The sequence below is a fragment of the Hakea prostrata genome, chromosome 10 (assembly GCF_041222555.1).
Source record: "Hakea prostrata isolate BN-2017 chromosome 10, UWA_Hpros_2, whole genome shotgun sequence".
Taxonomy (NCBI): Eukaryota; Viridiplantae; Streptophyta; class Magnoliopsida; order Proteales; family Proteaceae; genus Hakea; species Hakea prostrata.
Genome location: NC_142609.1, coordinates 44,202,274 through 44,225,510, shown reverse-complemented (window position 1 = coordinate 44,225,510; position 23,237 = coordinate 44,202,274). Strand labels below are relative to the sequence as shown.

General features: G+C 37.8%; 2 protein-coding genes across 3 annotated transcripts; one reads left to right on the top strand and one right to left on the bottom strand.

The window, feature by feature from the left end:
- Nucleotides 1–1,026: 1,026 nt before the first annotated feature.
- LOC149003299 (transcriptional regulator family protein) lies at nt 1,027–11,113 on the bottom strand. Of its 2 annotated transcripts, XM_089137433.1 has the most exons (9): nt 10,615–11,113; nt 10,378–10,438; nt 9,782–10,035; nt 8,839–9,040; nt 2,797–2,931; nt 2,582–2,643; nt 2,361–2,479; nt 1,787–1,887; nt 1,027–1,558 (listed from the first exon to the last, which is right to left on the bottom strand). In XM_089137433.1, exons 1-8 carry the CDS (start codon nt 11,002–11,004, stop codon nt 1,821–1,823), a joined length of 1,290 nt encoding a protein of 429 aa, XP_088993559.1. In that variant the 5' UTR covers nt 11,005–11,113; the 3' UTR covers nt 1,027–1,558; nt 1,787–1,820. The 2 variants fall into 2 exon arrangements, with proteins under 2 accessions (XP_088993559.1, XP_088993558.1); XM_089137432.1 differs by lacking the exon at nt 1,027–1,558 and having other exon boundaries at nt 1,568–1,887.
- Nucleotides 11,114–15,894: 4,781 nt separating this feature from the next.
- On the top strand, nt 15,895–16,890 carry LOC149003298 (uncharacterized). The gene has a single exon (XM_089138272.1). It carries the CDS (start codon nt 15,962–15,964, stop codon nt 16,514–16,516), a length of 555 nt encoding a protein of 184 aa, XP_088994398.1. The 5' UTR covers nt 15,895–15,961; the 3' UTR covers nt 16,517–16,890.
- The last annotated feature ends 6,347 nt before the right edge of the window (nt 16,891–23,237 follow it).

The window sequence follows — 23,237 nt, the reverse complement described above, 5'->3', positions numbered from 1 at the left end:
GAGAGATTTTTTTTGGTAACCTAATCAGAGAGATTTGAAGGAGACCGAAATGATAGCTGACGAATAATAGAGTACGATTAGGAGAATCTCAGATATTATACGTTTGCATCTCTAATCCATAGAGATGCATATTGTCGATGTATTTCTCTATTTCTTGAAGGATAAATATTAGTTTATATCAAAATATATTGTCTATACAATACGGTATGATGCCATATCTCTTAAAATCATAAAGTTGGTATCTACTCATCCTTTGGCTGCATCATTGGAAGAGAAGAATTGCAAGCTGAACATTGGCTCCCTTGGGGGATTATGTGAAACTCAACTCCTGCTTCTTGTATGAATTGTGAAAGTGGATTGGGTGTCATTATAAAAAAACTCTAAAGATGAGCGATCGACTGCAGTTTCCATTCCTACTCATCGACTGTAGTCTCCATTCCTACTGATTTTTTTTGAGGTAATTGAAGGTGCGATTCTTGGTATTACAATGTTTAAGCGATGGCTTATGCTGGGTTAAAGCGAAGGTGGATTGCTAACCCTTGGTTAACTTTGTCAATGGAATAGTGGAGGTTGCTATCATCATTCACAATTTGTTAGAGACTTCAATTTCTTTTTTTGTTTTTTATTTGAGAGAGACTTATTAGTTTTGCTAACTCTGACAAGGATGGCTGTCTCTGTGCGAATGAATTTGAATTACCGAAAGAAAGATACTGGTACTTAAGATCTTGACAGTCATAATTTATAAAATTAAATATTTAGTTGTGGAATGAAATTTGTGGATTCATCCTTAAAAAACTATTTGATCGACGTGAGTGAATTGCATGCTGCTTTTTTGAAATCTCGATTCACCCTTACCTATAAATCTACAGACACGATAGTAAGGTGAATCCAGATTTCATGAATCTGGAGATTTTTACAACCAAACGGGGATAATTCTCAGATTCATGAATCCAGAGATTTCAAATCTCTCGATTCAAGTAACCAAACAAGCCCTAAGTGAACCAAAATCGGAGGCCGCTCATGGAGGGCAAACAGTGAATCATGAAACTAGTGACATATCTAGAATCTGGTTGGAAAGCAAGTAAAAGGCCTTCTCAGGGAAAAAAATTCGGTGAAACATTAACTCTTTAAGAATCGATTTCACATGCGGTTCCTGCAATTTGGAAGGAAACATGGCTTATTCTATCCAAAACCGAAATCTTACAGGTCCCTTTCCACCCTCCACACCGATAAAACCGTTCAGGAAAGACTTGAACCTGTCCTTCACACACCTGAACATCAGCGAATTGGGCAACAAGAGTAATGGGACTGGTAGTGAGAAAGAACCCCATATATGGCCAACATGACCGAGGGCCAAAATGCATGGATATGATGATGAGGGTGATTCTGGAAGAGCTCACCACCGCAGCTCTGATATTCGATGCCAAGAAAAAGGACTGGTAGTGAGCAAGAACCCCATATATGGCGCTATTCTCCCATACCAATTCCCTGTTCTGTAATTGCTGCAACCGGTCACCTCCAGTCGTGGTTCCCCATTGGTAAACCTTTCCTTCGTGATCTAGATTCATTAAACAAATGAGAAATTTTATAAAAATTCACACCAAAATGAAGACAAAATTAACAATGGAAGGATATATCAAATACTCTACCCAATAAATGTTCTTACATCTGTTATAAGACTACAACTATACAAATTTGAAAAGAAAAAAGACTAGTGTACAAGACTAGAGAAGATTTTCTGTAGAGTTATCTGGAGTGACATTTGAGCATTGCTAGAAGTCAGAACCTGTAATTTTCAGGGTCAACAGAATCTTGGTGCTTCAGGATCTTCTTTCCAACTTCCTTTCACTAGATTTTTTCTCTTCAGCCTCCTTTCGCCGTTGTTGCCTGCCAGTAAAATAGAGAAGAGGGGAAAACCATCAGAACATCCATTATAGCCACCATGCACTAGAACTAACCAAAGAAAATACTGCATAGCACTCTTCAGAAATAATTACAAAACAACCGAGGAAAGTCTATTGTCTGATTTAATAATTTGACTATCCAAGTCATTGTAAACAATATTTTGATCCACCTTTGAACTATTATCAGCTGTCTTTATGTTCTGAAGCAGCACCAACAGAGAGCCATCATTAAGTTAGCAATCTCTTTTACTTTCCCACTAACAGACATTCCTTTTTTCCTTAACAAGGATAGCATACTCTTAAGCTAATTTCCACACGTGATTGTGGTAAGAGTTAAGGCAGCAAGCATGGCCATCAGGAACTTGTTCAATTGGAAAAAAGAAACAAGTCAGCTAGACAGCAGGCAGATGCTCAACAAGCAAGATCACATGCTTAAGCTATAAGAAAACTACTTACGCAAAAGCCGTATAACCAGCACCCAAATTAGCTGCAGACAACAGTGCTGCATGTGCCCCAACTTTAGATACATTTTCTTGCCCACCAGGAAGTAGGGGATTTCTTTGATCGCCATCAACCTGAGACCAACAAGATGTTATAAGAGCATAGCGAAGTAATGGTTATTAGCCGTCTGCATCTTACAAAAGAAATTAATATCCCAGCTACTAACAGGTGCAGACCTTATCCCACTTGGATTTTTTGTTCTGTCTACCATCCCGGGCCAAGGCATCAGGAACAGTTCCTGCAAACAGTAATTCACTAAGACAAGATTGGAGGATGATTGTACAAATAGGATCAAAACGTAAAAGCATATTTGGATACAAGATGTAAATACCTATTTATTTATCTACACCAAAAGTTATCTCATAATGTATAGCAGGGCAGGCTTTCGAACCTGGGATTGGCACATTGATCTTTGGCCCTATACTAACAGACCCCGGTTGTGTCACCCCTCCAGATGCGAACTCAATCCTCTGATTCTTCTTCGCTTCTTGGTCTTTCTTCTCGAACTCACGCCGCATATCTGCCTCTATAATAACAAACAGAATATTTTTATCAAGAGAAAATAATTCATGTTTACTTGGCACACATTAACCAAGGGAGAAAATAAATGTCCATTGCACAATCTAATAGGTCATATATTCTCAATTTTGTGCAAACATTATGGTCTGGTGGAGAAATTGGATAGTAGTAATGGCATGCTTTTCTAAATGGTAAGAACAGTATCTCAGAGTCTATGAAGACAAACAGCAACCGGAAAAGAAAAAGGAAAAAGAAATGTGCCTTTCAGGAAAAGGCAATCACACATTTAGCCTAGAACATGGAAGGACAAATATAATCATAGAAGATGGGCTACAATTTTCAAGGTAGAGAGGCTAGAGAAGATATGGAAAAGACAGGAAGAGAATATGCATATACTAGATACATACTCAGATATGAAATTTCAGATTTTCTTCCCAAGGTACTGCCTCATAGCTGTGCCACTTAAAAAAAAAGACAGTTAAATTGGCATTTACCCCACTAGGATTGGGGTAGTTTGTTAACCATACCTCAAACTTCTCAGGTAGAATTTTCTATCACAATGAATACAGATGATGATACCACTATCCTACTTCACAAACATGTTCTATTAAACAAATGGTAAATCTACAGCAACACCAGTGTGTTTTATACATATTAACTAGAGGTGCTACTGATCTTTAATAATTGTTGGCTTCAAGATAATTCTGCCCCACTTACCTAGTCTTAACTATAACACCCAACATTAATGCCAATATATTCTAAACCCATATAGGTTCAAATGAACATCACCCAAAAAGCAATTCCAATCAAATAGGCAAGGAGGAAGAATGGGCACCATTGAATGGGCAAAGAGGAAGAAAGAAAACAACTGAATTGGGAAGAACTGAATTGCTAAAGAGAACAATGGAAATGACAAAATTGGAAAGGATGCAAAATTGACAAGAAACCCCTATAAAAAGGAAGGCATTTCTGGAGATTAGCATTACACACCACAACAAAAGGAGGCCATAGTTCTAAGGAAGAGGGCACGATGTTTTCTTCTTTTCATTTATTTATTCTTCTTTCCCATGTCTAGCTAATTCTATCTTTTGATCAAGATTAATAGAAGTTGATTTTCGACAATTATGAGACTCAGGGTAATTAGTTCTCCTTAATTATTTGGTATTTATACATTTTTCATGTTCATTATGTTATTGGATTAATACTTAGACAAGAGGCCCCTATTGTTTGATGATTAATTCAATAGTTAGTCAATTCGAAAAGTTATTTATTGGTTATTCTAATATAAGTGACAAATAACATCCTTAAATGGGTAATCAATGCCCTAGAAAGTTTGCTATGAGGATGTATGTCCTAGTTTAAATAAACAAGGCTTTTCCAGGTTTATTGGCTAAGGATTAGATCTTTAATATTTGATGCGATTAATAGGCATAACTCAAAGGACAAATCCAAAGGTTATCGAGGAAGTAGGGAATGGTTGTTAGAGGACTGATCCTCGATGACCATAACCAATCTACCCGAAATTAAAGTTTTTGTTTTTGAATCAATGATCAATTAAGAGAATCAATACATGAAATTAAATCTTGATTGAAAGTTTTTGTTATTCTGATTTTCTTGTTAATTACTGCATCCGTTGTTTGTTTTATTTATTCTTTAGTTTCTCGATTCAAAACCCCCCCCCCAATTTTTTTCAAGGAATAAATCTTCATCAATCTTTGTGGATTCAACCCCACTCACTGCTTTTACAAATTCAGTTGAGAGAATGATTAACTTTGGAGGATTCAACACCCATCAACAAGCTAACACTAGATGGCTTGCCCCTACTTATAGGAAGCATTAATGGTGACAACAAACTTAATGGGAAAAAACCCACCACTGAATCCTGATTCACTGCCCAAATCATTGGAAATATTGTAAGATTTTTTGATTATGTTTGTGGAATAGACTGTAACTGAAGATGACATGACATTGTCCATGGGTCAGCATGTATATTTTTCACCGAAGAGCATGATGACTTGCAAACTATTCCTCTCCACTCTGAACAGAAAGAAGCCATCAAAATTTTACAACATCCATATAGGTGGTAATTTATCTTGGGGGGGGGGGGGGGGGACCTTTTCTTTCAGCAAAAAAAGCCAGACAATTCGGAAGCTAATCTGATGGGTTCCTAGAAGCCTACGGTGTCACCCCAATAGAAGCTGCAAGAAGACCTAGGCAGCCCTTCTTCCAATGGCCCTAATGAAGAACCAAACCAGCAGGGGGCAATTTAGGATGCATTTGAGTCCAAGTAGGATTCTATGGTCAACGGGGTTTTAGGTGAGACAATGAGCTGTGGCTTGGAGGGAATGCACAGGATGTATAGGGTTGATCCAGTTAGTTAGCTGGATGCAGATCAAACCTTGATTTTTGGGTCTTTTAAGTTTTAAGGGGATCCAGAAATTCAAAGAAGGGACAGAACATAAAATTAGAATATTGATGAGGATGAAAATTGGAGGGGATGCCGTAGAAATGGAGGGGGGGGGGTATGGTTAAAGATCAGAGGGATCTAAGTCAGATGGGACCAGATCAAAAGCCCTCAGAAAACACCTTGCTCATATTTACGAGGGAAATCTGCAAAACTGTTGCAGGCTCAATGGAGTTCTCCTAAATCTGAAATAGCAATTGAAGAATGGGTAGAAGAAGGTCCCTGACTGGTGGGAGATGGGGAGGTCATTGACCTGCTTGGTGAATCTGTAAACACTGCCCAGCAGTTGGTGGAGGTGGCTAGGTCCCAGACCAAGTCTAGACTGCTACCTAGGTCCCTGACCTGCTTGGTAGTTGATGGGAAGCACCAACCCGCAGTCTCAATGAAGAAAAAGGGGTTTTTGACCAGCTTCTAATCTCACAAAACAAATCAATTCTTTATTAAAATTCTGTTCACTTTATTCTTCCACATGGGAGAGGTTTTCTAGGGCCTTTGAAACTGAAAAAAAAAAAAAGGAAAATGTTTCTTTTGCCTTAAAGCAAGAGAGTTCTATAGCTAACTAATTCCTACATAACCATAACTAGAGCTTACCATGTTCTAAGGAAAAGTTAAATAACACATATTGACTCTATAACTAATCAATTAGAAAGCATCAACTCAAAATAAGGACTAATTAATTAAACATCTATCAACTCTCATAAAGACTAGACTTAAAAAATACTAACTACTTGGATTTTTGTACTCAAATCATGTACCCAAGTCCACAAAGATGACTAATTAAAAGGGGAAACCGAAGCAATGAAGGCCCAACCCATAAACGTATCAACCAGGTTGGTTTCCAAGGGAAAGGAAAAAGGTCTTCTTTGATGCCATATCTGCATCATAGAAGTAAAAACAAAGATGACAGAATAAAATTCAGTTATTATACAAGAATGGAATCAAAGACCGAAGATCTTTCTAGAAGAACCCATGAAGGAAACCACCACTTCAGCAGTCCATATGAGGGCCCACACCATTTTATTCACAAAAACAGTAATTTTTTTCTGAGTTCTATTTTGGTCCTTTTCTTCATCATGCTTTGATCTATATAAATAAGTGCAAGGCAAGTCATATTCAGAAGCCAAGATTTAAGATCAGATTTACTACTTTGAGGAGTGTTTAAATCTTTCAGACTAAGGCATGCAACAACCAAGGCTTAAAAATTTGGAACAGTAAGGCTTCAAAACAGAACTTGTGAAACCTTCTTAAAAGCAGAATTAACCTTCAGATCTGATATAACACTCTTGAACAGGCCAGAACTAGGGCATATAAAGAATTCAATGGAAAGAGGGGCAGGTAATAGAACAGCTCCGTAAAACTCAGGAATGCTCAAAGCCTCAAAAGTCAAAACTCTTCATTAATATATGGGGTCAACAAAGCAACCATAATTATATTTATGGTCAAAAATGGCTGAAATAGAACACAAAGTAGGACTCAGACTAAAACTAGGATTCACAGCCAAATCTCAATTAGGATTACAACTCCAAATAGGACTCTAAAATAAAAGTGACGCAGCCCCAGATTGAAGAGGTTCAACTAGGGGCAAATCTTCCAGGAACCAAATTCTAAATGGTTAGACGTAAAGGAGGAGGATTTGGGTTAGAAGATCAGAAGCAGCAGTTGGGAAAGAAAAGAGAAGAAGAGAAGAAGAAACCAAAATTGGAATAGCAACCCTGTATGCACTACCAAACAGCATCCAAACTCCAATAGAAAAGTCATATTCATTAATCAAATCATCTTCAACTGGTTTTTTTTTTTTTTTTGAAGGGGGGGGGGGGGGGGAGGATACATATATACAAGCCCTCTAAAATTCTCAACTTGACTCATAAGAGGACTCCTTACTCACTCTAAAATACTTAACAAGGTAAATCCTTCCTTATTATCGGCCATATCCCTGCAAACCCCAATTGCATCCTCTGTTGGAGTGGTTCGGAGGACCTTGAGCACCTTTTCTTTTCTTGCCCTTTCTCCAGATCTATCTAGAGAAAGCCCTGGCTTCCATTTGGCCCCGTTCGAGACGTTCCTTTGGCTTTTCCCATTATTGATCTTGGATTCTAAGAAACTTTTCAGGCACCTCCATTTGCGATCGGATCGGTAAGCTACTATACATTGCATCCATTCACCACCTTTGGTGGGAGCGCAACCTTCAAAGATGGACTTCCAAATCCCACTCTATAGATAGGATTTGGAATGCCATTTATTTTGATGTATCATCTAGATTGTTAGCTATTCTCCACCCCCTATTGATGATACCCCAAGGAACAGGCTTATTGTTGTCTCCTGGGGTCTTAGTTTTTCGTTTCGGTCTTCTGATTGAAGATCTTGTTCTCTTGTTTCTCTCAATATAATTATTTATTCATCCAAAAAAAATCAAAACAGAATTCTATGTAAGAATTAAGTATCCTAACCTAAGTCAAACAAAAAGGGCAAACTGGTGCCGAAGGCTTCAACACAAGCAGAGTCCCCTTGCCAGGGGGGGGGCTTTTTGCAGCCTCACCCCAACAATTTTTGCTGAGAGGCTGTTTCAATACCTAATCTAACTCAAACTCCAAATCAAATAATGAATTTAAAACCTAATCCCATGTATACCATCATTACCCCACTTTATGAGCTCACTAATTAGGCCCATTGTGTCAATGAACCCAAAAATAAGAAGCTTAAGAACCCATGCATGGGCCAAAACTAAGTATTTTAAAGCCCAATCCCCTTTTGGATATCCATTACTGCATCAAAAGGACTAAGAAAAAATTAAATAATCCTACACTACAACAACAATGTCACACGACATCCCCCCGCCCCCTCCCAAAAAAAAAAGAAGAAGACACAAAGCGAGAGCAGAGTAGAACAGAGAATAAGAAAAGAAAAAATCGAAGCTTGCTAATGACTCATCAGGTCCATTATCCAGATGGTGACCATTAATTTAGTACTTTTGAAACCTAAAGGCTCTGTTTGGTTGCAAGAAAAGATTGAAGGGAAGGAAAGTGAAACTTCCAAACCTAATAAAGAAACTTATGTAATCATTATACCCACATAATTATGTCGCTAACTGTTTGGTTCGAATTTAATTTCACTTACTTAGGATCCAAATCCATTAGATTTAAAGCGTACATAAAGAAAGTTGAATTTAAAGAAAATCATAACTGTAGTTTACACAACCATGTCGGTTAACAGCCTCCCTGCAAAGCAGGTGTCAGGCTGTGTACTTTGTCCTCCTAGACACTGCAGTTGTGGGACCTAATGCACTAGAATGCCCTACACAATCATGTCGAGTAATCGTTACGAAAGTTCTATTTAAGGTTTATAAAATTTCACCTACCTTGCAGCCAATGGAACCTAAAAGAAGATATGATGAAGCATGAAGGCATATCCATATAAACCGAAACAAAAGCAAGACAAAGAACTGATACTGACCTAGTTCATCATAGTAGTCACTTTTGTCATATCCATGAGGGTCAAAAACTTCCTTGCTGAAGCAAGAGCCCAACTGATCAATATCTTGATATCTGACAGCATCCAGTAAGAAGTCAGGGTTACGATAGTCCTTTCTATTGCGCACTTCAGCATTGAAGGTTTTTCCAGCTTTCTTATAAGCTAGAAATTTGTTTATCTTTTCCTGCAGTAAAAGGAAAAAGGAAAAAATAATAGCGTCAACGAACTGAGACCAAAATTTATACATACAAGAAGTTGCAGCATTTAAGTAAATTAAAACAATTGACCTAATAAAAAGTATTTCAAAAGGTTGCAGATGGTACTTTTTTAATATCTAAAACAAGCATAATAAACAAGTCCGGCTTCTTCCAATATTTGATCAAGAGTCTAATTTTGATCAAGAGTCTAATGTGGGAAAAGGAATGGCACCCAGTCACACATCTAGATACGTAGCACACTAGCACCATACCTCCAGCCAGGCACATGTGCACCGAAAAAGACCTGAGGACTGGAGTAAGACACTTCCAATTCCAAAGTAGCCTACCAGATCTAAACCACATTTTGGAGATTATATTCTCCACTAACTGCCCTTCAACCAGAGTTTTGACCATTCTAATGTTCTGATTTTATGTTATTTTCTCTAGCATCTGGTTTTTATAATTCTTCGCTGCGATTACCATTTTTCACCAAGGTTTCTAAAGCCCTAGGTTATTAAGAACCCCATCAGGGCTAATAGTCAAGTAATTGGACGCCCACAACTCCATGCAAATTCTCTCAAATTGCCAAGAAGCAACTTAACCAGAGAAGACCTAAGATCCCATACTGCTTCATAAAGGATCCACAAATATATACCAGATTTTAATGTCCTCATCGCACAAAAAATATACTCTCCCCTTGCAAAGAAGACGTTCAAACAAATACTAACTTGGAGCTGCTCTGAACACTTGGCTTTTGGCGGCGGTGGTAGAAACTTGTCTAATGGATCAGCATCTCTCACTACATCAGTGGAAACCACAATAGCTTCCTCAACACGTACATCTTCTGAGTCAATTCTAGAGCCACTAATTGAGATACTGTTATCAGATTCTAGTGTCTGTGGTTGCTCCGAAGGTTGAAGAGTTGCTTGAGGGTTCATTGACATATGAAACAGTGCTTGTGATGTTTTCTCTTGGAAGTCACCTAAAATAGGGAGTTGCATTGCAAATGAGAAACATTTAGGGAAAATAATGAAATCCAATCGAAGAAAACTTCTGGCATACATTAGCAACTAACATAGACAAGACTAATAGTTCAGTACCATACAACCAAAGAAGGGGGGGACTATAAACTGATAAAGTACTAAGCAAATATATAAGTAATGACACGAAAATGTCTGCAAAAAACAAACTGAAATGCCAAAATGCTTAATCCTGGCCAAGAACTGGTTTGGCACTATGAGATCACCATAAAACATTCTTTGTAACAAGTTTGAATTTTAGAGTATAATAAAAATAACAGTAGAAAAGTATAAGAAATGCATACCATTTTCTGTTTCCAGCTCCTCACCAATCAAGACACGTCCAGCACTGACTATTTCACCTTCCTGCAAGTGAACAGTAGGAAAACAACGATAAAATCGAAACCATCGATTAACTTGGTAACATATCAACACTTGGAAGAGGACCTTAACCAATCTCTCCAGTAATTAGGTATAGCGGTATTAATCGAAGCACAAGATTGAAGTCGCATACAACTACAAAGACAAAAAGAACGAGTTACCTCAGCTTCAGGAGACATTGCGGTTTCATCGTGAGCATAATCCACAATTGCAAGAGTTCCTTTTCTAATTCTCTGATTATCCTTAAAGGGCGTAGAAGACGGTGGTGTCTGTGATGGCAATGGTGAGGAAGTCGATAAAACCTGTTGCTGTTGTGGTGTCAAAGATACAAATCTATCACTTTTCGGAGTTGAATCTTCAGTTGGGAGAGAAGCCTGAGATTGAATCTGATGGGGTGTAGCTTCGCGAGTAGAGTCAGGAGAAACTGCATCGCTGTTGACTGCATCTCTACTGTTGTCTTCCTCTTCATCGACATCATCCATATCTTCGTCTTCGTCATTATACATGGATAAAAGGGCTATACCTTCCGACTCTTTCCTCTTTGACGCCATTGCAGCGAGTTCGATTCAGCTAGGGTTCAGGTTTGAAGCAGCGTTTGGGAAGAGAGGAAAGTTTCAATCGGCATCTCGCTTTGGTTTTCAGGGCTATTAAACACGTATTATTGGCGTTTAATTCGAATATACAACGGTTACCGTATAAAGTACGTATAAATCGGACGTCAGCTTGAAGGGTCAAGAATCTCTTCGACTTTCGCCAAAGTCCCGATCCTTGGAAGCAAATAAGCCATTTTTACAACAAATAGCTAATTACACATGCACTCCCTGTATTTGTAGATTATTATGCTATACCCTCTATAATTTAATTTAGGATTATCAAAAAAAATTAGAATTTTTTTATGTTTTGCCCACTTAAGTTGGCCCAAATTCTTCTTTCCACTTAAGTGGTCAATGTTACATTTTGTCTAAACTTGAAATATTACACGTTACATTTACCAAAAATATATATATATATATATATATATATATATATTACACGTTACTTAAGTGGTCAATTGAGTGGGCTAGACAAAATGTAATATTGGTCAATTGAGTGGGCAAATAGGAGTTTGGCCATCTTAAGTGAGCAAAATAAAATTTAAAAAAATATAAAATTAAATAAAACTCTTTATTTTATTATATTTTCACTTGTATGTTTCAAGGTATGTATCAAATACATACTTATTATTAAAATAATCAAATTAAATGATAACCCAGCATCCATTGTATTTCTAAATTCTCAATGTGCCCCCCTTTACCCTCAATCCATTTGGAAAAAGAAAAAAAAAAAAACCGTTTATTCGCTCTCCTCTCATCTCTTACATCATACAACAATGATTCTAGCCACTCTCCCCTTTCATCTCTTCAAACAATGATGGTATCGGTTCTTACTTTTCCCTTAAATCCCAAAATGGTAGATTGTTTGATTGCTTGGGATGTAAAAATGAGAGATTCAAGAAAACTTGTCTGCTGATGTGGCAGTCCAACTTTCTCACCCCAAGCCATTTTAAAACCTCCCATTTATTTGGTGGGACTTTGTGGGAAAATTGAGAAAAGTAAAAAAGTGGGACCCATCACTATCACTTTTCCAAAAAACTCTTTCTTTTCCTTTTCTTCTCCCTCACTAGTCACTCCACTATACATGGGACCTACATTTTTTTTTTTTCCACTCCTTTTCTCCCACCCCAGCTATGCAAACAAACGCAGCCATTGTGTTTTAGGTTAGCATTGGCCCTCTTGGGTTTGGGGCTGATGAGTATAAAGTACATACGAGGACCGACCGGGTCGATCCATTAGCGAACCAAAACATGAAGCTTGAAGAAGTGATTGCCTCCGCCCCTCATCCTCCTACCAACTCTCAACTTCCCTCTGTTCCGGCACATTTGTGTCACTTGCAACCCTTCCTCTCCCACTGCTACTGCCACTTTCAACATGTTGTGGCTCTCCATTGCAGAGCCCCTTTATCAATAATAAAAGATGCAGTGCTTTCAACACTAGCATCTCTCCTATATGTGTTTCACTATCCTTTACATCTTCTCTCCAAGCCACAAATTTAGAAACCCACAACAATGTCTCCATTTTCACAAAAAAAAAAAAAAAAACAATGTCTCCATTTCGTACTTTTGCATCTCCTCTCTTGAGCCCCAAACACTCCCTGACGGTGGCATTGGCTTTGCCATCTTCTCTATGCCCCTCAACAACCTCCATATGGATGAGTTACCAACATATAGAAGCAGTGATTAATTTTTCAACTCAGCCTATAGATATGGCGGGTTTCTTTTAATGGAAATTCCAACAGTGGAACTCTGATTTAGATAGGGGAAAGGTTTCAAACTAAAGGGAAATTAGATAGTAGGTGGCGGTAGTGGTGAGGTCAGTTGGAGAGTGAGACAGTAAACCACTTCTTTTTCTTTTTTTTTTTTGCAAATGGATAACCTTCGGATTAAAATTAGATGCTTGTCAATCTCCATTCATCCAATGCAAAACATGAATATCAAGTATTTGAGCAATGCAAAATATATTTTTTTTTGGGTAAAGGAAGCACTTCATTAAGAAAAGTACAACCACACATAAGAAAAGAAAAATATAGACACATAAAAGAAAAAAAATACAACAAATGCATGACAACACAAGGTTCGGTCCGAACCAAGGAGCAGAAATTGACCAGACTACCGTACATGCAATAGACAGGGTCATCCAGGCTAAGGGATGGATCAAGTTCAATAAACCCTTAGAATGAAAGACTGTACCAAATACAGCAACAGTTAAGCACCAACGCCCACATAAGTGGATACACGTCACAAGGGCGGAGACTAAACAAGCCACAAGGCGGAACTTCGGTTGTCACGTTGGTAGCATCCAGATTACGGAGAAGGTTCTGACCTGCCATCTATCACTACCGTAGAGGTACCTGTAAAGCTCACCACAGAAAAACTTGTAAGTCCAAATCTCGAGTTGTTCCAGAGATGCACAAGGTCGCTTCAACCAGATTTTTTTTTTTTTTTTTTTTTTTTGGATCCGAACGAAGTGGGAGATGGAAAAAGGAGGAGAAAGAGAAATGGAAGAGAAAACGATCCGACGATGAGGCGAGCAATGCAAAACATGAGCATCAAGTATTTGAGCAACCATGGTCGATTTTTAATTATTATTTCTAATAAGAAGATTCAACCATTTTTTTTTTCAAGTCGAAAAGTAATAGATACAAGGAGACGTTTGTAATATAAAAATTTAAATTACGTGTAGATGTAATACTTTACAAACCCAGAGGTGTGTATGTAATTTGTTATATTACAAAAAGTAGTGACCATTTACCAAACTCTTCCTTCTATTGGAAGTTTTCAATCGCATCTTCATCTAGTTTCCAGCAGATCCCTCTTCCAAGGAAGACGAATCAAATCAAGGGGCTTGACACTGAAAAACCTTAAAAAACAGTCAATGAGGCTAGGGAGAGGAGGGGGGTGGGCTTGACCCCAGAACTCGAGAAATCAAGGGGTTCGAACTCAACTAAATTAGGAAGGATGTGAGAAGATCACTAAGGTTTGGGGTTCGACCCTAGTCCTCAGGAAGACTAGTGGTCAAGGAACGCCCCACACTCCTAGAACTTGGGTCCATAGCTAACAAAGGAAACATTGAATTGCCACAACATTGTCCTCAACAACTCACCTGTCGAATTTACTGTTTTGCATATTAGATCCTATCATTTCAGCTACTTCTATTATACTTGTGGCAGGCACTAAGAGGTGAGAACGATTAATTCTTGCATCCGACATGTCAATCAATGAAGAGTTTGACACCAGTTGGATGATCTAAGGGCCTGTTTGGTTACATGAGTTCAGAGATTTCAAATCTCTAGATTTATGAACGCGAGATTTATACTTGTTTGGTCGTGAAAATCCCTGGATTCATAAAATCTAGATATTCATCTTTTAACATTAAAAACGTGATCTATATATTTAGGGGTAATTTAGAGATTTCACTCTTACTATAAAAACGTTAAATATTTACATATTCACAAAAATTATAGATGAATCTACAGATTTCATTATACATATTCAGGTTAACCAAACAGTTAATTTTATGAATCATGACTCCGTTTCTAGATATTTGAAGTCTTCAGACTCGTGTAACCAAATAGGTCCTAATGGCTTATTTCTATCGTTTTGAACTAAAAAGAATTAAGAAAACTCATGCTTTGCCAATACAGGATTAATCAAATAGTAAGACCCAAGAGGTTGTGAGTTCAATACTTACAAACGACATATGTAATATCCCATCATTTATATATTCCAAAAGAATAAAAAGAAAACTTGTCTTTTATTTTCTGTATTCTCTAATTTATGCTTCACTCATGTGAGATGGGAATGAGGTTTTACAAAGTTTCAGCCTTTATTCCATCCGCAAAGCACTCCCGCCTAAAAAAAAAACATAACTAATTAAGTATATGTCGGTATTTTGTCTACGACCGTCCGATCGAAATTATTATATAATTATACCAATCTGAATCATTTGATAGTGGTTAGTCATGATGTACGGCTCCAGCAGAAGAAAGACCACGGCAGTCAAATCAAATAATGGTGACACGTCATGCGGACTCTGTGGGAACCACTGGTCGAGACTCCAGACAGCCCATTGACTGTGGAGCCTGAGACCGCTTATCCTACGCTCCTAAGTCCACCGAACCCCACAGCACGACATGTCAATATTGTCGGCGCAGCGTAGCCGAGAAGTTTGGGAATTTCTTCACTCACTCCCGCCTCTCGCTTTAAATGTCGTTTCGCCGAAATCTGAACGTTTTGAAGTCCTGTTGAGTTTTCTGACTTTCTCACCAAAGGAAAAAAAAAGGTCTATTAAGTACTTGCATGTCTATGACCGAATTTCCATAAGTGCCCCTCGCCCATTAATTCCTCAGATTAGATTCTGAGATCACTTTGCCAAATGAGTAATTAGGATCAAATTTTAAATGAAAAAGATTCTACACATGCGTCCCCCGATATGAAGTGTAGGTGTGTAAACCTAGAATGGATATCGATGATGTACATGCATCACACATGCAATTAAAAATTACATTAAATTAAAAGATCGCTTGGGTAAGAGAATCGAATTTTCTTTTTACTGGTTTACCCTTTTCGTTTACAAATTTATTACTGCAATGCACGAATATTTGGGCATATTATAGTAAAAACAAAAGCACAAAGGGCGATTCCGGAATTTTAAGTTCACTAACCTTCCGTGCATGCCCGCATGCATTAAATGAGACAAGGAGAGAGCCTGAAGTAAATTTCCACCAAAAAGGTTTTAAAATAGAGCACCTGTCGGGTTTCAAAGAGACTATTTGTTGCGCTATAAATACCACTACCCAGAGGTAGGGTCACCCTTTTCTTTACTCTCTCTTTCCCTTAGCAAGTCTTCTGTCTTAAAGGGACCACGGCTCAGAAGCAGAGCAGTTATTCTTCGATTGCTCAGCTACGAACCAATGGTGGTGGTAGAAGCTTTACAGGCTCGAAAGCATACCTCGGCCGTCGTTAATGGCGATAAGAAGAAGACGATGAAGGTGGAGCCGAATCTGAAACGAGTTCAATATCGAGGCGTGCGGAAGCGACCATGGGGACGTTACGCGGCCGAGATTCGAGATCCGTGGAGCAAGACTAGGAAATGGCTTGGAACGTTCGATACGGCAGAGGAAGCTGCCATGGCTTACGATGAAGCTGCGAGGACTTTTCGTGGATCTAAGGCTAAGACTAACTTCGGCTGTGAAGGTCTCGCCGTCGATGGATTTGGTTCTGCTGCCGCCGCTGCTCCTGTAGTGTCTCAACGGCAGGTGAAGGAATGGCCTGCTGCGTACGTTACCGCTGACGGTCAGAACTTGTTTTCCTCTGTCGGAGTTCCGGCTGTAACTCCGGCTGGTTTTGGTTTTATTGGATACAAGTTTGATGCAGTGGAGGAGGTGGTGAGAAACGAACAGGAGAAGATGAAGGAGGAGAAAAAACCGTTGTCGATCGATCTCAACCTCCCTGCTCCTCTCTTTTAGTTCAATCTCGCCGGTTAGATCGTATTCAACAGCACCGTCTGTTCATAGTTTAGTTTTCCTCCTTCGATCCGTCTATATATCCTTTTATGATTTAGATCTAATTTCTAATTACTTCGACTGTACATTTTTAGCGAAACTCTTGGAGATGTGATACTCAGAGAGCAAATTTTGAAATAGATAATACTATATAGAACTCATGCCTTTGATTAATCGTCAGCCTAATTATCTTGTTCATGAACTAACATTTTGGTTTTTTGTGCTACGATTTTATCGAAGAAGAAGGTAAGGTTCAACAAATCCATTTATACGGAAGAAAGATAATTTATAATGCAGGAGGTAAGGAGGTTCTTTTGACGAAATCCATCCGTGCCTAGTACCTCTTTTAATCTGACAACTTGAATTCACAGTTTTGTCAGTCGCATGAACAGCTCCGATCCGGTGAGTCAAACGGAAACTGATGAACTCATTACCTAGGAAACCGTCTTAGCCGAGTTCGTAATTACACAGAATTGTTAATAAATTGTCTTAAACGGCCGAGCCGTCCTGCGTTTTTTTCTTCTGTTGGGTTCACTTTTACGATCGAAAATTTGGACATACTTTGGGCTTTTGGCTTTATCTGCGGCGGCGTTTGGGAAAGGGACGTTAAAGTAATTATATATATAACATGGGAAAAAGTTATCCGGTGGAAAAAAGACAAAGGAAAAGCCACGTAAGACGAGTGGGGTCCACAGAATGAATTTTGTAAAGGGATAATGCGACTGGGGTGGTGCTTGTAAGACTCGTAGGTGGATTTTATTAAATGCCGACCACACAGGAGATGGTGGTTTTGTTTACCTCAAAGAAAAATCAGTTTTTTTTTTTTTTTTTTTTTTTCACATTAGTTGAGTAGATGCGTACATTGTGTTTTGAACGAATCTACGTGACATCCATCTAACCCTAGGAATCAGCATGTCAGTGGTATTAGCTTAATAAGATACCTTGAGAATGGTCCTAAATCTATAGATCACTTTTTATTGGAGGGACACAATGTTTTTTGGTTTTTAGAAAAAAAATGGATCATACACGACCTAACAAAAAAACTAAATTGGTCTGACTAATATGTCAATTCAAAAACAATTCCTCTAATTTCAGAGGTGGTTTTTGTAGGATTTTCAAAATTTTCATTTTATCACAGAACATCCTTAAGTACCAGTCGACTACTTAATTTCCTTCTCAGTCTAGTGTAGGTGAAACTAATATGTCTATTTGATATGAATATTTAATGAATGTTATTAATAATATTACTAAACTTTCCTTAGATCATCGGATAAGAATAAAGAAGTAGGACAACCTGGACAGGAATCGATTCTATATCAATAGACCATGCATCGATATGACATATTGTTTAAGTAACGCTTTTTCATCACATAATATGAATGAAGTGTAAATTTTGAAAATAAAATTTTATAGTTTCATATGCCATCTTGACTGGAACGCGAGTAGGCCCCACCCCTAGCAGGGATGCGTGGTTGTGTTTGTAGGGATTTTTACCCGCTCCTATTTCAGCATCCTCCAGTTGTATCCAGTCCACTATTGGATGATTGACTACTGTCTTATTCTTATCCTAAAGTCAGTATTCTCCCATTTTTAACCATGATTTTTCCTCACAAACCTTTTACCACTCCTCTTCTCAAACAGCTCTCATCTCTCCTACACTGCGGTCTCCCTCTTTGACTTTGACACAACCAGCATAAACACCAACCGACCACCGCCTGCCATCTCCAATGTGGTGGTATTCTTTTTCTTCTGGCATTTTGGGTAGATGGAATAAAAAAGGAATGACAAAGAATAGAGGATTTGATTCAAAACTGCTGAATAGGAAAGTGAAAACTCGGAGGGATAAATCATGAAAACTCAGACGGATAAATCAGAGTCTGGATTTACCAAATTCCTACTAAGAAACCTCAATGATGAAGAAGCCATCAATCACCGCCATCTTTGCATTTTCATCCGAGTAACTATTATGGCGAAATCCTCTGTTCCCAATTACATTTTTCTGAAAAGAAAAAAAAAAGGAAATAATTTTAGGTTTCCTTCTCAGATCGGAATTTCTTCATTCTCATATGTTCCCTTAATTTTTCACGTTAAATTCCAATCAAGTTTTCAATTAAATCTCTCTGTTGAACTTTTTCTCGCTGAAACTTGTAGCCCCTCCAAAAGGATAGAATCGTGCTTTTAATATTGCAAAAAATTTAATAATAGAAATTTGGTTTAGAAAATGGTAGGAAATGGCTTTTGAAAATGGAAGAAAAAGTTATAAGAAATGGAGACTTGAGTCATTGTGGCAGAGATGAGATATTGGAAAAAGTGGGTGAGAAAAGTTGTGAAAACAATTTGTTAGTACTATGAACAAAGAGAGAAGATGAAAAAAATGTATATCTAAAGGTTAAAAAGGGTAGAGAAGGTGATGACAGTGCTACGTTGCCGGAGCTGAAAATGGAGAATGGGTTAAAAAGGATGATAATTAAGGATGGAAAAATTCTAAACGTTAGGATAAGAATAAGACATCTGTCAATCATCCAATTGTGAATTGATGCAACTGGACGATGCTAGCGGATAAAAATCCCAGCGTACTGACACGAAAATGTGACGTCAGGGAACGGCCGAGGAGTCCTTAGCATGCGGCGCCCACGGTGGGCAGGCAGCACCACAGAGTCACATATCGCACCTCCCTCGCTGACCGAGTCTTCAACGCTGCCCACTGTTACATGGCGCCGCAATTATTCATTTTAAAGCGAAGCGAGCGAAGCTCATAGCCTATCTTACCTAGCTTACGGAGCACGGGTTTCAAAGTCTTGAACGCGTGTCACATCTTTATTACTGTATCTGACAGATGACGTCTCATTAAGTCGCGTGAATGGGAAGACAATTGACTGGCCAATAAAAAAATACAGCTTTGAACATGTGAGGACCGTCAGATTCGAATTTTTTTCTAAAGCTTGACAGAAAAGTGATAAAATCATAAAATAGGTGGACCCTGATTGATGGAGCTGCAGGAGACGACGAAATTAATCGTCCGAAGAAATGCAGACAACGGCGTATGTTAGCTAAATCGATTAGTTATGAGGTCAAGCTCCCTCTGAGGTGGACATTATGAGCCATGTTGGCCTTGGGATTGGGAAACGTTACAACCAAGCAGTTCGTACGAGTGGTTGTTTAAACTTTAAACTTTAAACAGCTTATCTAATTGGATATCGACGATCTACGTGTACAGCGATGAGTTGGAGACTGCATGTATTCACCATGCAGTGGCAAGTAGCTGATAGGCCCTTCTGTAACGCAACCTTTTGCCCGTCAATCCCGAGATTCTTTTCGTTTTTATATCAAAAGTAGCCGCTACCTTTTGTTTCTCCGGTTGCAAATTTTCTTTTCTTTTGTTTTTTCAACCGTAAAGATTGCATCCACACTCAACGCACGTATATTCTAATAGTTAAAAGTTAAAACCAACACTTCTGAATGAAGAAGTTGTGGGTTCGAATCTCGCTAACGCATATAATATCTCTATCTCCTCGTACATTTTGGTGTTTTGTTCTTTTGAATGACATCTTCTTTGTTGCTTTAATTTAGCTTCAATGCTGTGCAATAATGCACATCACTAAGCTGCAAATGGTGAGGATTCAAGATCGTGGTTGAGATTATATCTCCACCCCTCGTTTTACTTTTATTATTAATATTATTATTATTATTATTATTATTATTATTATTATTATTATTATTATTATTATTATTATTATTATTATTATTATTATTATTATTATTTTTATTATTTTGAACTACACCAGCAAAACGGGTGGTCGAGATTGAATTTCAACTACCACTTTTTGTAAATGTCTTGAATCTTGTTCTCCCATAGTAGTCCCACACTCGATTTGTCTCCTTCTAGTTCATCAGATAAGCCTGCACTCATAAGGATTGGTAAGAACCTATAATTATTTGATGTGTTTAAGCATTTAAGGAGGTGGGGTGATGATTGTGTTACTTCCACAATTTTGATTCCCATGCTATTTTGAGTGCAAAGCTGTAATCTCCAATCCACCTATTGATATTAACAAGTAGTTTTAGTGGGTTTGGATTTTTGTTATTGTGGACCTTAGATTTTTTTTTCTTTCTATCCAGTCATCCAGATGTAATAGCATGTGATTATAAATATGGAAAAAAACAATGTTTTAGTCTTTTTGTCAAGGTCATGACGGACTAGAAAGAAATTGTAAAAGTTAATGAAAAAATTATTATTTATCAATTCCGTTTGCAGTCCCAATGATCATGCTGCCCAATTCTCTTTGTCAAACTGCACGATAGAAAGTTGTGCCACAGAGATTCCTCATTATTATTGCATAATTCATAGGTTGGATATGTTCTTGCACATTTAGAGATTATGGCTTTGGTTGACAATCCTACATTAAAAAAATTGCCAGAATGATTTTTTAAACCTTGGGTGAATTGGTAATTTTCAAAAGAATTTCTATCATCTAGAGTGAGGTGTTAGTGAGTTATTTAGTTTTGACAATGTTTTCCCAGCTAACTTAACCGTGAATTCGTCTATTTTCGATAAAAGAAATAACCATAAATCCGGTGTTTGTGATAGGATTGAGTGGGATAAAGATGTTGGGATGGAAATAGCAAGATTAGGATTTTGTGACTCCTTGGTTCTCTGTTGATGAGAAGTATATAGTTCCAGCATCGTGGATTGTCTTTTTTAGAAATCAAAATTGTGATCGCCTATCATAAGATTCGTTGATGTTTGATTCCATGGGTCAAGCTAGAAGTAGGTATTCCTTCCATCTCCGATTTTTTCTCAAAATCATAGTTTGTAGCCGTGGGAGAATAATTGTTATGCTCTGCCAAATCCATAATTCTTTTTTTTTTTTCTTTCCCATTTTCTTGAAGCCTAGCCCTCCCTGTTGTTTAGCTCTGCAACATCTATCTCATGATATGAATGTTAATTGTTTTTTCTAGGTTGGTTTCCTAAGCCAAATTCTTTGGCAGACCACATCCAAATTCCTGCATACATTTTTTGGAAAGAGAAAACACTACATTAGATATATGAATTGAGATTGAAAAACAAATTTCATCAGAACTTCTTGTCCTACATATAATAGGGCATGTCGCCATCCTGTTTCCCATTTTTGTTAGAACATAATCAAAGTGTTTTGATTTGTTTCTTCCATGGAAAAGTTGAGTTCCCAAGTAGGCAAGTACACATCATTTTTCTCTGTGGCTCATTCCTTGGCTTAGGAAGCCCTAGTGCTTGAGACAGCACTGGTTTGGCATAATTCCACTGTCTGGCTGAAGGAGACTGTTCCTCAGCCAGAGCTTGTGTCTCCTTCTACTTAATATAGTTTTCTACCAAAAAAAAAAAAAAAGTACACATCATTTTTCTTCATTTCCTTGATCCTAAAATCACTATGATTGTTTATTTCTTTGTAGGATCTACATTTCTTGAGAAGAAGGTGTCACTTTTCTCAAAGTTTGATAGTTTGTACCGTGAGATCAGAAAATAGATCAATTGCAGCTTTTAAAGCCAGTACATTATCCTTTTCTGCTTTACAAACGAAAAAACTATCATCAACAAAGAAAATATGTGAGATTTTCAAATCATACCAAGCAATTTTGATGCCTTGAAAAAATTGAGGTCCTTGTATTATGTCAGAGGTTTGAATAGTATTTCTATAATGATAAGGAAAATGTATGGGTTAAAAGGGCAAGTGGACAACCTTGTCTCAACTATCTAGACCCCGAGAACCAAAGATAGAGACTTCGGTTTAGTTTGATCGAGAAAGAGGTTGAAGATATGAGAGTTTTGATTAGGACACATCAATGGTTGTCAAAGCCCCACAATACTAAGTTAATATTGATGAAACAAGGAATTCCCGGTACTTACATTTGTTCATAAATATAGGGAAAAGAAAAAAAAAACTTACTGTTGTGAAGAATTAAATTATGATGTGACTAGCATTGTGTGACTAACATCATCTTAAAAAACTATAGGTTAAGATGTCTATTGGTTACCAATACCGTTTTACTGTAGTGAACTGCACCGTTTTCAAATTCGAGTACGATATATACCAAAATCGTTTTTTGGAGTTCGGTACAGTACAATTTCGGTTTTAGGAAGCATACTGAAACTATAGAGTATACTGAATTATCGTACCGAATTTGACACCCTTTTATCTAGTTTGGGTTGGGCCTTAACATTACTATGGGTTGGGCCCAATTGTCAAGAGAAAAAAAGAAAAATAAACTTCAAATTAAGAAAGCTTATATTAAAAATATACGGTACGAATAATATAAATATAGGTTATTCTTCTTCATATATTGTAAATCTGAATAGTTAAAATATTGACTAAAAAACCATATTACACAACCAATACCATGAACACTCTTAGGTTGTAAGTGAAGAAGATTAGAAGAATGAGTTTTTTACCAACGGAGGTTGGTCCAAGTGGTAAGTAGTTTAGGTCCCCTTAAGCAAGGTTCCGGTATCGAAACCTTGTGGATGCAAAAAATTCTCGCTGGGAGACTCACCCACCACAGCCAAGTGTGCGACCCGGGTCGAACACCGGATTCGTCAGGGCCAAGCCTTGGAAACCGGGGTTGGCAATAAAAAATAAAAAAAAAAAAGAAGAATGAGTTTTTTATACCCAAATTATATTGTACTATATACCGAACTGTACCCTTTTCT

Bases quoted from the DNA above. Each gene is read 5' to 3' on its own strand.
- LOC149003299 (XM_089137433.1), bottom strand. From the start codon at position 11,004: ATGGCGTCAAAGAGGAAAGAGTCGGAAGGTATAGCCCTTTTATCCATG. The intron at 10,439-10,614 runs GTAACTCGTTCT...GTTCACTTGCAG, and splicing joins CAATGTCTCCTGAAGCTGAG to GAAGGTGAAATAGTCAGTGC. The intron at 10,036-10,377 runs GTATGCATTTCT...TCCCTATTTTAG, and splicing joins GGAGCTGGAAACAGAAAATG to GTGACTTCCAAGAGAAAACA.
- LOC149003298 (XM_089138272.1), top strand. From the start codon at position 15,962: ATGGTGGTGGTAGAAGCTTTACAGGCTCGAAAGCATACCTCGGCCGTC.